Here is an 18,643-nt window from a genome sequence, read left to right as displayed (position 1 = left end):
TGAATTCAGAGAGACACAGACAGATGTATAGAAACTGATGCAGAGTAAAGTAAGCAGTGCCAAAAAAGCAATATACCCAATGAATACAACAATATAAATGGAAAGAATAATCATAAAACAAAAATGAATGTTGCAAAATTACAAAAAATAAGTATGGCTCCAAAAAATATATATGAGAAGACATCTTCCCTCATTCCTTACAGAGGTGAGAGGTCCATGAATATGATGCATTCCACATATTTTCAAACTTTTTCATAGCATTGTTCAGTTCTGCTGATTTTTTCCTTATTTTTTTCCCCCTTTTAAAACGTGTTAGATGAGATGGCTCTCTGAGAGGGGGAGGGGTACTGAAGGAACTTGTGATGCTACAAAAAGAAAATATCAATAAAATTGATTTTTGAAAAAAGAAAATAAGGAACCTGAAAGCTTAGCAGATAAGGATTCTATTCAACTCAACAAACATTTATTCAACAAGCACTATTCCTTGCCAGATACAGGGGATATAATGACAAAAAAAAGAAACTACTTGCCTTCAAGAGCCTACATTCTAGTGAAGAGAGACAACTTGTACAGAGAGAAGCAGAGACAAAGTATAAGAAGCAGCATAGTGTACTGGACCAAGTAATGGAGCTGGAGTCAGAAGATCTTAGCTCAAATTCCAGCTCTGTTGGCCATGGTGATGCATGCCAGTCATCTCTGCTACTGGGGAGATTGCTGGTGGATTGCCTGAATTTGGCATTTTGACCTGCAGTGTACTAAGCCAATTGGCCCTGAGAACTTTTTTAGTAATGAAATGCTATAAGCAAAATGGATAATGAAGAATGACTGAACAAATTATTACATGTAAATGACATGGAATATTTTTTCATTATAAGAAATGATGAATATGAAGAACTAACAGAAACATGAAAGAAATTGTCTGGACTGCTGCAGAGTGAAGAAAGGAAAACCAAGAGAAAAAACATGCATGAAAAAATAATGTAAATGAAAAGAAGGCTAAAGTACATCAGAACCCAGGACAAAGGTAATTAGCGATCTTGGTTCCAAGGTGGGGTACCACAGGTCCAGAATATTGGATACACTGTCAGATATGGTTACAGGGTTTTTCTTCTGTCTGTTTTTTTGCTTTTTGCTAACTTTTTTCTTAGTTACATAGGAAGGTACTACTGGGGGAGGAGGACACGTTGTTAATTAGAAAGTGTCATTGGTCTAAAAACAAAAAGCATCAGCAAACATTTTAAAAATATGATCTAAATTTAATCAAGGTAAACTATATTAATAGTAATTTCCTGGTTGAACAGCCTAATAATCTGTCAAAAAGGTAAATTAGGTTAGCCTAAAAGGATCAATTCTTTTTTTAAATGTTGTAGAAGCACTTATTCAAAAAATTAATCCACCTGATTTTAAATATGAGCTGTCACAGTGACTTAAAATAGGCAGAAACACAATATGAAAAGTTTAGAAGGGAAAGTTACAAGGGATGAAGTTATGAGGAATAAAACAAAACGGCACAGTGGACATCATTACCATACCAGGATTTTGCTCTGTCAAGGATGTTCTGGGAAAAGAAGTAAACAGTGCACTAATTAAAACTGTAGGTGATACTTCATTAGGAATTGCAAACCTTGGTGGAAGCCAATGGTTTATGCATCCATTCTGGAAACGTAAAAGAAAAAGCAGAAAATTGTACCATGAAGAAAAGCAAGCTAATATATCAAGCTGAAATTTAGAGATTTTGTCAGGGATGACATGCCCCTAACACATTCAAAAACATGACATGCAGTTAGCAATGTTATTCTTCTTGTGTCCATGCTTTTAATGCTAAGTAAATTAACTACTGCTTTCTCCCCTGATGTGCATGTGTGTGTAAATATGTACATATATATGAAACAAGGATATTTCTTAATAGTTCAAATTTTCTGTTAGCCTAAAGTTGATGAGCAGAAGTTCACATTTATATGCATATATATGTATATATACATATATTTATATGATCACAGAATCATATCGTAGGATAACAGAGCCAGAGGTAAAATGATACATAAAGCTGTCCAGTCCCCTCTTTTTACAGATGAGGCCCCAAAAGGTCAAGAGGCCTCCCAAAGCTATGGAGTGGTGGAGCTAAGACTCAAACATAGGTCCTTCAGCACTCCCTCCAATCACTGTACTGTGCCAATCTATTCAAAGAAAGCTTGGTCTAATCCTACAGGAAATAAATTCTTAATAAACCTGTGCTAGTTCTTTGTAATCACTCTTTGTTTCCTTTTCTAGCTATTCCCTAACCACCCCTTTAATAATGCATTTGAGAATTTTTCCAGAAGTTAAAGTCAAGTGCAGTGGCTTATCATTCACAGATTCCATTATTCTCCCTTTGGAAAAGGAGGGGAGTACCTTTCTCCAGTTCTGCATCTTGTGTTCTCCATGATTTTTTGGAGGTCACTGACAGGGTCTCACTGAGTACATGTCAATTCTCAATTCCCTGGGCCTAGTGACTTACATTCCTCAAGGACATCTAGGTGCTCCTTTACTCTCCCTGGTCTCTCTTCAGACAAAGGGTAATATTTAAGTTGTATCCCAAAGAGAACACAAGGGATTCTTGGACATGGGTGAACAAGGTGTTCCTCCTCTCTCTTAGCCAAGTTGAAACTGTCTGTGTTTATGAGGACAACAAGAGACTTCTGCCAGGAAAACATTAGGAAAACTGTTATCCTATGAAACCAGATCTGGAAAATTTGCTCTCGTGATATTGCAATAGGAGATTTTCAGGCTCTGTGTACAATTATATATCAATTACTTATGCAAGTCTGTGAAGTCCAGGCCAGTTTTCCTCTCACCCAGGCAGGGACGAACAATCCCCAAAAAGCAAGAAGGAATTCTCCTCAGTTCATTTGATAGAAACTTCTGTTTTTGCCTTTCCGGGCGTGGGAGGGAACAGCAGTGACCTGATACCCTAAAACACTTTTATCCCATAGCTGTACCTCCTAGTTGTACCCCGTCAGCTTTAGGTAATTATTCCTTCCTGTCTCTTAGGCTTAGAAAAAGGAATGTTGATGACATTATTTACAGAGTTGGCCCTTGGGGTGGGCAAATGCCTACGTGGCTTGACTGAAAGGTTACCCAAAATGCTCATCTGGCTTCTAAATATCTCCCTCTCTGCCTTTTGATATGAGAAAGGAGTGGAGAGAGAAAGTGAGGCCTCTTTTTTCTAATCACATCCCTCCCTCCTTAAGAAAGAAACTAGCTTCAGTTCATCTTTTTTTTTGGTGTAAGAAATCTTACAAGCAAGGAGCCATTTTGCTTTACAGTAGCTCAGGCCTTCTGTGGACTAAGAAACAAATTGTCCTGGCTTTGTTGGAGAAGAGAGATATGACAAATACTCTTGCTGGTAGGGTGGAGTGAGGCAGTCAGTACACTACAGGTTCCAGCCGTGATTGGTGTCTGAGGAGTGATGCTATAAGCACGAAGAGGTTGAGGAGGACTGAATGCCAATATAGTTTGCTTATTAACTTATAGGCAAATTTTCGCCCCCTGAGCTAAGCCCAGCCATCCAGAAAGTTATTAAGTAAGAGTCAAGGTTCTGCCAGGATGAAACCAAGAAATGCATGTGGGGAAAAGCCTGTAATTAGAAGTGGCTCCTCTGAGTGAAGAGTGATGGAAATTAAAATTACTGGGTCTGGGAGCCTTGGCCATACTCAAATTAAATCACATGCATACTGTTAGGGCTGGAAATGCCTCAAATTACATTGTCCTACATCTCTCACATTTCTGTCACTGGCAAGAATTCTTATATATAATTTATCTAGCATATAATCAACCTTTACAATGAGCAGGTGACTCTTTGTAGAGATAAATTGAAGGAATTATGACATGGCACTTAAGAAAACCAAAATAGGTTATAAACATATCCGTGTAGCAGTATGGCTCCTAAAAAGCCACGGTTCCTACTTAAACCTATCAATAAGTCTTTACTGAGTGCTTATTAGCTGCCCCCTCCCCACTACCACCACCAATGTTCTATTCAGGAGTGGAGAACCTGCACCCTTGAGGCCACATGTGGCCCTCTAGGTCCTCAAGTGCAGCAGTCAAAGGGCCTCATTTGAGGACCTAGAGGGCCACATGCGGCCTTAAGGCCGCAGGTTCCCCACCTCTGTTCTAGGCACTACAGATGAAACACAGTGTAAGACCTGGCCCCTGCTCACAGGGAATTCACAGTCTGGCTGGGGTAAAAAGACAATACACACACAAGCAACAACAGCAAATAATACAGGGAAGTAGATTCATTCGTTCAACAAACTTACAGTATGCAGAGGACTATGGAGATAGGGTAGGGGATTTCTGGGACGCACACTGGATGGGGAGTCAGAAGGCTTGGGTTTAAGTCTTAGCTCTAAGGCTTACCAGCCATGTGACTATTAGAAAGTCACTCTGTTTCTCTTTCCTTATCTGTAAAATGGGAATAATAGTACTTGCACTATCTTTTTATAGGGATATTGTGAGAAAAGTACTTGGTTGACAGTATTTTAAGTTAGCTGCTATTATTTTAAAAGTTGAGATAAAGCAGGGTCTTTGTTGTCACAAAGCTTGTAATTTAGTAGGAGAATAACACACAAGCATGGATAGCTATGCTGTATAATAACACAGGAAAAGCTCATTAGAAAGTTAGAAAACAAGATGCCACATGAGGTCCAAGATCCTTACTGCCATGGGAACTCAAGGAAGGCTTCATGGAGAAGGTGACATTTCAGGTGAGTCCTAAAAGATAGGTAAGAATTCCAAGGGCAAAGGGTGACAGAGGGCATTCCGGGGATATGAAATAACATGTACAAGGGCATGAAGGCAGGAGAGTACGGGTATATTCAGGGAGCAGTCAGCTATTCTGACTGGAATATAGATTAATAGAAGGCTAGAAAGGTAGAATAGCTCCAGATGGTGGAGTACGGGTATATTCAGGGAGCAGTCAGCTATTCTGACTGGAATATAGATTAATAGAAGGCTAGAAAGGTAGAATAGCTCCAGATGGTGGAGAACCTTGAATACTAGGCAGAGAAATCTAAACTTTACTTGGGAAATGCCAGGGATTCATGAAGATTTATGAGCAAAATGTACTTTTGATTCGTGGGTTGCCATGATCACCAAGTGACTCTCCTACTGGTGATGAACCCCTCTGTTCTTAGCTGAGTTGGACCATGGATAGAGAACAGATTCATGCTGTTACTAACACCATATCCAAAGTCCCTGTAGCAAGGTAGAACCCACGACTGCCACTAGCATAGCCTATGAAAAATCAGGATCACCTCCACGCCATCATGCTGTATTGAAGGGCTGTGGAGGTTATGTACATTAAAGCAAATCATTTTGATAGCATATGATATATTTGATAGTATTAAAATATAAATTGTGTAGTATCCAGGGAGGGGAACCGGAAGCCTCAAGGCCACAGGTGGCCCTCTAGGTCCTCAAGGGCAGCCCTTTGATGGAATACTTGAAACACAGGTTCCCCATCCCTGGATAGATTATGAGTGCTGAAGGAGTTCAGAGGACAAGCAGGTCAAGGAAGAATAATCAGAATACAGAAGGCTGCCTGGAGAAGGTGCATCTGAGATGGCTTCGGGCAGAATTTGGACAGTGAGAAAAGAAAGGAGTATAGATAAAGAAGATGACACAAGCAAAGGAACAGAAGCAGGAAAGGCAGTCTCATGGTCATAGGATTTTGAAGAGGTTCACCTGGTGGGGCAAATGGTTGAAGAGAGGATTGGATTGGCCAGAATGGTCTGGATTATGGGAGGACCATGAGAACCTGACAGAGGAGTTTACAATTGATTTGGCCTGCAATGGAGAGTCATTGAAAGTTCTTCAGTAGGGTGGTATTGGTGTTAAAGCAATGTTTAAAAAAGATGAATCTGACAGGGATAGATAGGATGGATTAGAAAGGATACTAACATTAAACTATAGTATTAGATAGAGTGTTGCACATGAAGTTGGGCATAGCTGGGTTCAAATTCCACCTCAAACACTTATTATCTGTATGCCCTAGGTATGTAATTTAGTCTTCTGAACCTCAGTTTCCTCATCTGTAAAATGTGGGTTATAATAGCACCTAACTCCCAGATTTGTTGCGAGGACCAAATGATGTATGTAGAGCCTTTGGTAAATCTTAAAGCCTTATATAAATAACAACTATAATAGAGGATAATATCTCACATTGCAGGTGATCAGCAAATATCTAGCAACTTCTGAGCAATTGCTATCTCCAAAACAAATGAAAAAGAGAAGAGAATCCTAGAAAATGTTCCTCTGGACGCTTCTATTAAGTGGTCCTATAATAAAGGTTGAAACCCCACCAGACTCTCCCCCATAACAAAGAACCAGGATGCCTTCGAAATAAGAAGTTGGAAAACTCAAGTCAGGGCTCTTGCTATTGTAAAATTTTGAAAAAGGATTATGGTCAATGCGTGCCTGAGTTGTTAATAAAATTTCCTGAGCAGAGAATACACATCAGAAAAAGGTATAGCTGACAAACAGAGCTAATAAAAGATCGATTAACTCCTTCAGGATCCCAACTTAGCAAAAAAAAAAACCACCTAAGATGTTCAGGAATGGCATGGAAGCCATAAGTTAACGGCAAAGACCCTAATGAACTGAAGATACTTAAGTAGTAATTAATAAGACTACGGATTTCTAGGAAATACAGTGAAGTAACAGCAACCATGCCTCATTTTTCTTTTTGGTGGAACAAAAGGTTCCTTTTAACAATTTACCAAATAAATGCAATCCTTTGCTCTAGAGTGTATAAACATCATGGTCCAATTCCTTTTGCCCTCTTGTTTTGGTCTAGAGATGGCTTTGTTTTTAAAAGTTGGAAAACTTCTGCAAACAATAAAATGAAAATGATACTGAAGATGCTCAGGAATGAACAACAATAGAAACTTTGGAGAATAATTCCACATAATTCCAGAAAACAGGCACCATATGGTCAATGAATTCACCCATAAAACAGGAAATTTTAGCATTTAGTTTATTTTAGGTTATCTCCCACCTTCCTTATATCACCCCCCTTTACTGGTCTCCAAAACTGTTTGATTTGGTTGAATCATAGTCACTTACCTAACACTTTTGCTGAAAACACCCTAACTATATTAAAAAAAAAATAAGCATATTATTTGCACTTACATACCGCCTTCCATCCATGGATGTCAAATGGTCTTTCTGAAATATTTGCTTTCATAATTCTTCAGTGAGATAGATAAGTATCATTACCTCCATCTTACTAACAAATAAACTGAGAACTAGGGCAGTTGTATGACTTGCCCAAGGATATAACCAAGGGTACTCGGGAGAACATTGAGAACCAGACAACTACACTAGCCCCCTCCCTAATCACCAAGGATTGCAATCCCTTTCTCTGCTGACCAGCTCAGTGAACTGTTTTCATGAGCACAGGGTTAAATCAGGAGTCTAGGCCATTGTTTCCCTAGTGATGGATATTATATTCTATTTCCTGCTCTAGAGTCTGGACCTCGGCCCTGAGACACATTTAGCCACAAGTGCGGAGTGGGATCAACTCAGTTACTAAGTAACACAAGTAGCAGGTGTCTCGTTTTCAGATAGCCCAGCAAATGCTGAAAGCCACCCCATGAGGAGCTGCCAACTTCACAATCAGGCTTGTACAGAGCAGTTTATGATAAAGGCTATGACGCTTTTGGGAGCTTTGTGAAACAAATGGGAACAACACAGAGAAACACACAGGTAAACTTAGCATACTTGGGGTAATCCTGAGATATCTGGAACCCACTTATTTCAAAACAAGTCAGCTCCTGAGAAGCTGAATAGATAGAGCAGTGGTGTCAAACTCAAAACACAAACCCTTTGGGTCACAGATTGACTTAGAAAACCACATTATCCATGTTTTATTGTATTTTTATTTATTCTGTTAAATTATTCCCCAATTATATTTTAATCTGCTTTGGTGGCAGAATTGGCAGCCTCATGGGCTGGGAGGAGGAGGAGGAAGAGGAAGAGGAAGAGTAGGAGAAGACAACAATTAAAACATTTTTTAAAATGCACAGAAGGGAACAGAATGTTCTGAAGGAAGCACAGAAAAGCAGTACAGTTTCTAAAGTAACGTATAAAATGTAGATACTTTACAAGATGAGTAGCATAAAACTGAGATTCATGGATTGACATACAACCTTCTTTTTGTGTTCTGCTGGGTATATGGAAACACTATTTGGGGGAGTATTTAAGTTCAAAATAAAAAATAAATCTAAATTGTCCTTCCAAACGTCTTTCCTGACCACCTACGTTCCCTAAGCATGTTCCATTCTATAGATCTCCTTCAGGTTTGTTCACTCTTCCCACTGATGGTGCACGTATTTCTTGCAAATCGAGCTTAGAGTTTGGAAGAGAAATTAGGGCCAGATATTAGATTTCAGAGTCGTCTGTGTAGAAATGATCATTGAACTCCTGGGAACAGATAAGATCCATTATTTCTACAGCCTTCTACAGAAGAGATCTCAGCACAGAGCCTTTGGGAATAAGAATACTAAATTCTTTTCTTGTAATTGTTTTGAATATATAGTCACATTGGTTATTTTTTTAAAAACCAATTCTTTTGTCAGTTTTCAAATTTCACATTTCATATAATAATAATAATAACTAGTATTTATTTGCAGAGGTGGGAAACCTGTGGCCTCAAGGCCCTCTAGGTCCTTGGATGCATCCTTTTAACTGAGTACAAGTTTTACAGAACAAATCCTTTTATTAAGGGGATTTGTTCTGTGAAGTTTGGATGCAGTCAAAGGGCTGCCCTTGAGGACCTAGAGGGCCACATGTGGCCTCAGGACCGCAGTTTCCCCACTCCTGAGTAGTGCCTTAAGGTTACAAATCATTTTTCATATGATATCTCATTTGGTCCTCACAGCAACACTGTGAGGTAGATGCTATTATTATCCCCATTTTACAAATGAAGAAATTGAGGGTAAGAGAGTTTAAGTGACTTGCCCAGTCACACAGCTGGTAAGCGTCTACAGCAGGCTTCTAACTCAGATCTTCCCGAGTCCAAGTTGAACACTCCTATTGAGCCCAGTAGTATTACGGTAACATCAGCACTAAAAGAAGCAACAAAATAGCTTCCTCAGCAAAACTAAAACTAGTAAAGTGTCCCATACATGGTACAAGCTCAGTAGATATTTGATGATTATAAATGAATGAATGAATGAATATATTGAGAATAGTTAGAATTTTGTTTCCTAAATATATAAACAACTATATTTTTGCTTTAAAAATCAGCTAACATATTTACTAAGCACATGCTACATGCAAGACACTAGAACAGGTGCTATGGATAACAAAAAATCAATAAAATAAAGTCACTACTCTCAAGGAATTGATGGTCTGAAGGAGATCACACACGCACACACACACAAAAGTATGTATACATATAAGTGTGTGTGTGTGTGTGTGTGTGTGTGTGTGACTGGAATAGTGACCACTTACCCAAATAAAAACTCAAAGGTATTTCCAGGTAGAAAACAGAAGGTTTTATTCTAGCAAGTCTCGCGCAAGAATTGGGCCTCTCCTACCCAGGACAGACTGGTGTAGACAGGCAAAGCACAAACAACAGCAAGCAGTATATATAGTCTTAGACAAATCACTCCAAAAAGCCCCCTCCCCCCCTGTCTGTCTCAATCTCTTTATCCTCATGGGCTGAGACAAGAGACCTCACAGTCTACTTTCAGAACCCAAGAGATACATTTTACTCAAAACTAGCTTGGGAGCTAGAAGATTGACTTATTTGGTAAAGTTAAGGCACAAAACAACAGAGGGGGTGGTTACAAAACAAGGGAGGGGGGTGGGCAGCTGGTGCACAACCCCCTTCCCCAAAAACGAAAGTGAAACTTGGGCCCAGCTCATGCTGAAGCCTTACTACATTTATGGAGCATAGCTTACATCTTACATGAGAAACTTTCACTTGTCCCATACATATGTAAAACAAGATAATTTAAGATGCTATAAAACATCAGTGGGAAAAAAAAAAACTGCCATGAAACCTAGATAGCAATTCAGCTGCTGCCCTACTTTAGGACTTATCTGATCTTCTTCATCATGCCCTAGGAAGCTCATCACTGGGAAAACCTTATCATCCCACAAAATCGAATCAGCCCCAGCATTCACACCTCATTACTACTCTGTGCCCCTCTGACTGGAGGACAGAACCATGAACTTCAAAATTCTATTTAAATATGGGTCTTGGCACAGACATTTCCTCATTTCTCACCCGGCTGCACTACTTTGGGATTTATCTGACTTCCCTCTGATGTTTCTCCTCCCTCTCCCCCTTTTTCAGCTTCCTTTTTTGTGTTGTCTTCCACTATTAATAGATTGTAAGCTCCTTGAGGGCAGGGACTGTCTTTCTTATTAAGTATTTGTATCCTATTTGTATTTGTAGAGCTTAGCACAACGCCTGGCACTTGATAAGACATTAACAAATATTTATTGACTAAATAGGAATAGATTAGCATCTTATTTTGTATACTATAATATATCCCAAAGACCTAAATATTTTTTTAAAATTGCACCACAAATAAATGACAAAAGAATTCTTCATAACTATGGAGAGGAGGGAATATTCACTAGTCTGAAGAGAATATCAGAAGAGTGCAAAAAAATCAAATAAATATTGGTAAGTACAGCAATAAATCAAGCAAATATTTATTATGATGAAAATTGGATTTATACCAAGAATTCTAGGATGATGTAAGAGAAAAACAAATGGCATAATAAATCTCAGTAATTGACATTTACAAAACACTTTAAGGATTACAAAGTGCTTTCCATTTATTATTTCACTTGATCTTCACAACAACCCTATGAAGCTGATATTACAGATATTATCCCCATTTTAGAGATGAAGAAACAGAGAGATTAAGTGACTTACCTATGGAAACACAGCTAGTAAAACGTCATAAATGAGATACAAATACAGGGCCCTTCTAGCTCTAACCCTAGCGCTCCTTCCCTATATCATATTCCTCTCGTCTTAAAATTTTTTTTAATCTATTAGTAATAGATACAAAACTCTTTAAAAAATTCAATACCCCTTTATGTTTTAAAAATGCATAGGAATGAAGGGATTTTTCCTTCACACAATAAATAACATGTATTTGAATCTGTAAAGCAGGATTCTTTGAAATAGAGAAAACTTAGAACCTTTCCCCCTAAGAAGAGGGATAAATTAAGCTTGCTCTCATCATTATTATTTGGCATAGTTCTACAAATGTTAATAATTGCAACATAAAAAAGAAATTAATGGAATAAACATTGGTTAAGAGGCTAAACAAGTGGAAGCTAAAGAGAGAAGCAAACATTATGATGGTTAATTTAGGAAACCCTAGAGGAGAAATTAAAAAGTTAATCAGATAATGAGTAGCTTCTGCAAATCAGTAATACAGAAGATAAATCTACAAAATCATCAAATTTCTATATATCACCATCAACAAAAAAGAAAAAATTGGTGGAGAAATTGACAGAAAGATAATATTTGCAGATGACACAAAGTTCAGAGGGATAGTGACCTTTAGCCTTTGTTTGCCTCCGTTTCCTCATCTGTAAAATGAGGATAATAATAGCACCTACTTCCCAGGGTTTTTGTGAAGATCAAATAAGATAACAATTGTAAAGTCCTTAGCACAGTGCCTGGCAAATAGTAAATGCTATATAAATGTTAGCTATTATTATCTTTTATTCTTATTAACCAACCATTAGAGTGATCTCAAAATGTTGTCTTATAAGGTGGGAGGTTCCCCTCCACTGGAGGTCTTCAAACAAGCAAAGGCTGGATGATCACTTGGCAGGATGTTGAAAAGCAGATTCTTAGTCAGATATAAGTTGGACTCCACAGCCTCTGAGGACCTTTCCAAATCTGAGTTCCTATGATATTCTCTCAGTGCCAATTTTTAAAAAACGTTCAAAGCATGAAAAAATATATCAAACATCTTGAGATTAACCTACCAAGACATACATAAGATTTATAAAAAGACAACTATAAATTTTTTTACACAAATAAAAGAACTAAATAATTAAATATTCAGTGTAAATGATTAAATGGTCACGATTATATAACATTACCCAAATCAATATATAAATGTTTTGATGTCATGGTCAAAATTTCAATGGTCATACTTCATAGAACTATATAAAATAATTACAAAATTCATATGGAAGAACAAAAAATCAAGACCCTCAAGGAAATTATAAAAAAAGTGAGGGTTAGAGAATGGGAACTTGTACTCTTAGGTCTTAAATTACACAATAAAGCAGTAATCGTACTGTATAAAAATAGAAAAAAATGGCAGGAATAGATAATTAATGAATTAGGACCAAATACATACAGTAGTCTAGTGTTTGACAAACCCAGGATCACAAAACTCAAGGAAAAAATATTCATTATTTAACAAAAACCATTGGGAAAGCCAGGTTTACAGCAAACCAGCATTTCACATCCCAAATGGATTAATGATCTAATTTTTTTTAAATCATAAAAAGAGAATAATATATTATTTTATCTTTTACAGCCATAGAGAAAGTACAAATTTTTAATCAGCTCTAACTTAGAGGAAATTGTAAATGACAAAACAGATTAATTTAGCTATCAATCACATAAAAATAAAAAGCTTCTGCACAACAAAAAGCTATGTATCCATAAAAAGGAAACAAGCAAGGAAAAACAGTGAAGCATTTCTGATAAAAGTTCAGAATACAAAATCTATAAGAAACTGACATAAATTTACGAGTAAGTCATTCTTTAGTAGGTCATTAGAGGAAGAATACAATTAATAATAATTAAGATATAATTATTCAGAATAATTGCTATTAATTAGTAAAATGATTGTGTTTATAATTTATAGTGATATTAATAATAAACAATATAAATACTAATAATAATTCATAAAATTTAACAATAACTTCACAAATATTATCTTTTTTTATCCTCACAACAACCCTGGGAGGTAGGTGCTATTATTATCCCCATTTTACAGATGAGGAAACTGAGACAGACAGAAATTAAGCAACTTGCCCAGGGTCAAACAGAAAGTAAGAATTTGAAATAGGATTTGAACTCATCTTCCTGATGCCAGGTCCAGCCATTGTGTTACCTATTTACCTCAAAATACGAAAATAAATATTGAGGTAGTTCTCAAACATAAAAACTTGTTCAAAATCCCTAATCTGAGAAACAGAGATTAAAATAATTCTAAGATTCTACCCTATATCAAATAAACAACAACAAAGAATCATGCATATGTTAAGATCATATAAAATTCCTGATGAAACAACCACAGAGATAATTTTGTTCAATTACTCTCAGGTTATTCATGTTAAGCAAGGAATAACAAACTGATATGTATGCCCACAAATGGTTTCCCTACGGTCCAAATGGAAGAGGATTTTCCACAGAAGATGAGACCATCCAAACGGTCCTGTTTGTAGACAGCACAGCTGACTGCATTAAAGCTTAGAGTATCATAAGGCTTCCTCAAGGAACTCCATAATTACTCCAAAAACTGGCCCCAAAATTTGCACAGGAAAAACCAAGGGGGTGAAAAATACGTTTTTGTACAGACATCTATTTGAATAGCTGGTACCTTGAGGTAGTATATCAATACACATATCTTTGGCATGTACTTCAAATAGATATTGAAATGGGCCCATAATTGAATAGGAGGGAAATATCAAGCTGGATTGCATTCAGAAAATTGTACAAGATATACATTTCTACAACATGTACAATTGTACAAATTATACATTTCTAATAATCCCAAACTACTCATTGCTTATAAATATAATGGAATATTATTGATCTGTAAGAAATAATAAATATGAAGAATTCAAGAATTATGGGAAGACTTGTCCAAAGTGATACAGAATGAAGAAAGCAGAAAAAAATACATTAGCAAAATTAATAATAAATTTATAATCACTTTTAAATTTTATGGTGTTAAGCCTTTTTTTTTTTGCCTTTCAAATAGTTTGATTAGCTTGCAAATGGCATACTTTTGTTTAGGACTCTGTATTTTGTTAAATGGGGATAAATTGTTTGATTCAGATTTTTACAGGTTGAAGCCAGTCCTTTCTGCTAGACCTAATAAAAAGGAATCAGTTTTCCAATCAAGTCCTTTGTCTTTTTCTCCCCCTTTTAAGAGGACAAAACGAATAGCAGAAGAATTATGATTTTGCATATATTACCCGAATCCCAAAGCCCACTGGAATGGGACTTTCTCAGAAATGAGACAGAGCTGGTGAGAGCAGGACAGAGAAGTTCACTCTCTTCATAATATATAGTCTCCTATGCATACTTCCTCTGATTTCTGTTTCATTAGAGACTTGAATAAAGGAGTTTCTTTGTTAATTGTGATTTGTGTTCATTGTGGAACTGGTATCTGGTGAGAAAGGGATCAAACCTTGGATATACAGCTTGAGATCGTCTTTTACCTATAAAGAAACAGCAATCAGAAGTTTAACTTGAACCTGAAAACTATATCCACTAGACTAATATTTAAAGGAGCAGATAGACATAATTCTAGCCTACCACCTGCCTTCTTTGAGGAGACCAAGAGCAGCCAAGTCTCTGGCCCCAATCTCCTGCTGCCCTCCTGGAAGGAAATAGAGTCTCCTTTTGCTGAAAGGTGGGTGGAGAAAAGGCTAGAGATGTCTGTTCTGCCTCCCTTTGAGCCACTTAATGACATCCCCACAGTACATGTGGGGAACAGCTGACATGTATACAACCCACAAATATACATATACATTTTGTTCTGTTTCTGTTCACTTATTTGAATGCTCATCCTTACCAACAGAAGTTAAGACAACATTTATCAATGGAAAAAGAAATGAAATGCTACAGGAGTTCAAAGAAGGGGAAAAGGGACACATTACTAAGAGCTAGGATGATTAATGAAACATTTATGGAAGGAACAAAACTTAAACTAGGCATTAAAGGAAGGATAAGACTGAGGTAGGTGACAAGAAGGGGTGAGAATATTTCGAATCCCACGTCTGACACTTATCAGTGTGACCCTGGGCAAGTCACTCAAACTCCCTGGACCTCAGTTTCCCTATCTGTAAAACAAGGGGACGGAGCTAAGTGACCTCTGAGGTTCCTTTCAGCTCTAGATATATGATCTTATGTAAAGGGAACTTCTAGCAAGGGACCCTGAGTACAGTGACACTAAATAAATGTTCATTGTTGAAGATATTGACAGAGTTGGAGCACTTTTTTCTCGATGCCATTTTATAATTAAAAGCAGAAATCATTGGCAAGTTTAATTAGCAGCAGGGTGCCAATAGGTGGGCTAATTTGCAATATAACATGGCAAGTCTAGCCCATGAACCCAAACATTTATTCTTATTTTCACTTTTAAAATAATATTTAAAATCCAAAAGAGGAAAAAAAGTAAATGTGTATCATTTACAGAGCAAGAGAATTCCCTGGAGATTCTAGAATCCCAAAAGCAAACAACTGACATTTACCTAGTAAGCCATCACTGAAAGTTGATTGCCACCTAGCAACAGAAAAGGGAATACTCCAAGGACTGATGCATACACATTATGAGAAACTTTTAATTATTTTCTAATTCATCTTACTGCAAATTAAAACTTAAGGAATGGAACACCTATGGTCACTGTGACATAAACAAGATACTTTGGAGTGTAGAAATATAAGAAATGAGATTTCAAAAAAGGCTTTTAAAAAGCAGGGCAGATTAAGGACAGACTATAGGAACAAAGAAGGCATATCACTGTGTGGATGATTTCCAAATATCTAGATCTAGCCCTAGGCTCTCTACTGAGCTCTGGTACCACATCACTGACTGCCTCTTCAACATTTCAAACTAGATGTTCCACAGGCATGTCAATGGAACATGTCTAAAACTTCTTCCTCAAACATTGCCTCTTCTAAATTCTCCCCTCTTTTTTCCCCTGTGGAGGGAATCACTATCCTTATAGTCACCTCGGTTGGTGACCTTGACATTATCCTTGACTATGTCTCACTCTCTCTCACCCCACATATTATATTAGTTTCCCAATTTTGTCATTTCTTCCTCCAGAATAACTCTTCCATGTGTTTCCTTTGCTTTACTCACACAGTCACTATTGTAGTTCATCTAATCATCTCACCTGAATTACCTCAGTAGCCTTCTAATTGGTCTCTTTATCTGTGAATCTCTTCTGCCTCTAATGCATCTTTCATGAAGCTGCCAAAGTGATTTTCCATAAGTGCTAGTCTGATCTTATCACTCCTTTCTTTATTCAATAAATTCCAATGGTTTCTAGGATCAAATATAAGCTCATCTGTTTAACTTTTGAAACTCTTCATATAAGCAGAGGTTCCCAAAATTATTTGGCCTACTGCTCCCTTTTCAAAGAAAAAAAATTACTCAGCACCCTCATGGAAATCTACTTTCTTTAACTCTTAAAAGCTTTTTTGAAATTTCAATTGAAATTTTGGCATTTCAAAAAAATACCACCCCCCTGGATTGTTCCAGCACACACCAGGGGGTGGCATCACCCACTTTGGGAACCTAAGAAGAGCAAAAACAGAGAAAGAAAACTATAGACCAATTTCCCTAGTGACTACTGATGGAAAAATTTTAAATAAAATACTAGTAAGGAAATTACAGCAATATGTCACAAAGATCATACACTCTGACTTGGTGGGATTAATACCTACCAATACAGGGCTGGTGCAACATTAGGAAAACTATAAGCGTAATTGACCATATCAATAACAAAAAAACAACAAAAGTCATATGATTATATCAATAGATGCAGAAAAAGCTTTTGACAAAATACAATATTTATGCCTATTAAAAGCACTAGAAAACATAAAAATAAATGGAGCCTTTCTTAAAATGTTAAGTAGTATCTATCTAAAACCAAGAGCAAGCATTATCTGTAATGGGGATAGCCTTCCCAAAAAAGTCAGGGGTAAAGCGAGGATATCCATTATCACTGCTATTATTCAATATTGTACTAGAAATACTAACTATAGCAACAAGACAAGAAATGGAAATTGAAGGAATAAAAATAGACAATGAGGAAACAAAACTATGCACTCTTTGCAGATGATATGATGGCATACTTAGAATCTCGTTTCCTTCAAAACTCTGCTCAAGCATTATCTATTTTTTATTTTATTTTATTTTTTTGTTACATTTTAAGGTCCAAACTGTCTCCCTCTCTCCCTTCCCACCCCACCTTAGAGAAGGCCACCATTTGACACAAATGTACACACACACACACACACACACACACACACACACACACACACACACAGATATGTAAAACCATACTTCTATTTATTAGTTCCTTCTCTGGAGGTGGATAGCATCTTCCTTCCTTCCTTCGTGGATTTGAGTATTTGTTATACTCAGAATAACTTAGTTGTTCACAGTTATTCTCTGAACAATATTACTGTTACTGTATACAATATTCTCTTGGTTCTGCTCATTTCACTCTTCATTATTTCATTTAAGTCTTTCCATATTTTTTCTGAATCTACCGACTCATCATTTCTTACAGCAAGTAGCATTCCATCACAATCACATACCACAACTTGGTTAGTCATTTCCCAATTGATGAGTATCCCCTCAATTTCCAGTTCTTTGCCACCAGAAGGAGAGCTGCTATAAATATTTTAGAACTCATAGATTCTTTTCCTTTTTCCCCGATCATCTTGGGAAACAAACCTAATAGTGGTCAAAAGGTATATACAGTTTTATAATTCTTTTGGCGTAATTCCAGATTGCTCTCCAAAATGGCTAGATCAGTTCACAGCTTGACCAACAGAATAGCAGTGTCCCAATTTTTCCACATCCCCTCTAACATTTTTCATTTTTTCCTTCTATCATTTTAGACAATCTTATAAGTATGAGATGATATTTCAATGTTGTTTTAATTTGCATTTGTCTAATCAATAATGATTTAGAGCACTGTTTTCACATGACTATATATAGCTTTGATTTCCTCATCAAAAAACTGCCTGTTCATATCGTTGACCATTTATCAGTTGAGGAATAACTTACATTCTTATAAATTTGACAAAATTCTCTATATATTTAAGGTATGAGACTTTTATCTGAAAAACTGTTTATAAACATTTCTCCCCAATTTTCTGCTTTCTTTTAATCATGGCTACATTGGTTTCATTTATACAAAACCTCTTCAATTTAACATAATCAAAACTATCCATTTACATTTCATAATGCTCTCTTATTTATTCACAAACTCTTCTATTCATAAATCTGATAGGTAATATGTTCCATTTTCTTCTAATTTACTTATGCTATCTTATATTTAGGTCATGTATCCATTTTGACTTAATCTTGTTGGTATATCCAATTTCTGCCAGTCTGCTTGCCAGTTTTCCCAACAGTTTTTACCAAATAGTGAATTCTTATCCCACAAGTTTAAATCTTTACATTTGTTAAACACAAGGTTACTATGATCATTTACAATTGTGTATTGTGTTTGTACTCTGTTCCACTGATTCATCTTTCTATTCTTTAGCCAGTACCACTAGACAGCTTTGGTAATTACTGCCTTACAATACAGTCTAAGATTTGGTATCGCTAAACCTCCTTGCTTT

The 18,643-nt window shown here is 36.7% G+C and overlaps 1 protein-coding gene across 2 annotated transcripts in view; it reads right to left on the bottom strand.

Moving 5' to 3' along the window:
- The window catches only part of MYLK3 (myosin light chain kinase 3), an 86,582-nt gene extending 79,169 nt beyond the window's left edge, over positions 1 to 7,413 (bottom strand). Inside the window, exon 1 of one of the 2 annotated variants that reach the window (XM_020985095.2) lies at positions 7,171 to 7,413. In XM_020985095.2, coding sequence (XP_020840754.1) covers positions 7,171 to 7,188 — 18 coding nt within the window. In that variant the 5' untranslated portion in view covers positions 7,189 to 7,413. The remainder of the gene's footprint in view (positions 1 to 7,170) is intronic. The other variant, XM_020985094.2, reaches the window with a different exon arrangement.
- Positions 7,414 to 18,643: the final 11,230 nt, after the last annotated feature.

Source organism: Phascolarctos cinereus, unplaced genomic scaffold, assembly GCF_003287225.1.
Source record: "Phascolarctos cinereus isolate Bilbo 61053 unplaced genomic scaffold, phaCin_HiC Scaffold_2;HRSCAF=192, whole genome shotgun sequence".
NCBI lineage: Eukaryota > Metazoa > Chordata > Mammalia > Diprotodontia > Phascolarctidae > Phascolarctos > Phascolarctos cinereus.
The sequence above is the reverse complement of the archived record's forward strand: the minus strand, read 5'-3'. Positions and strand labels throughout refer to the sequence as shown.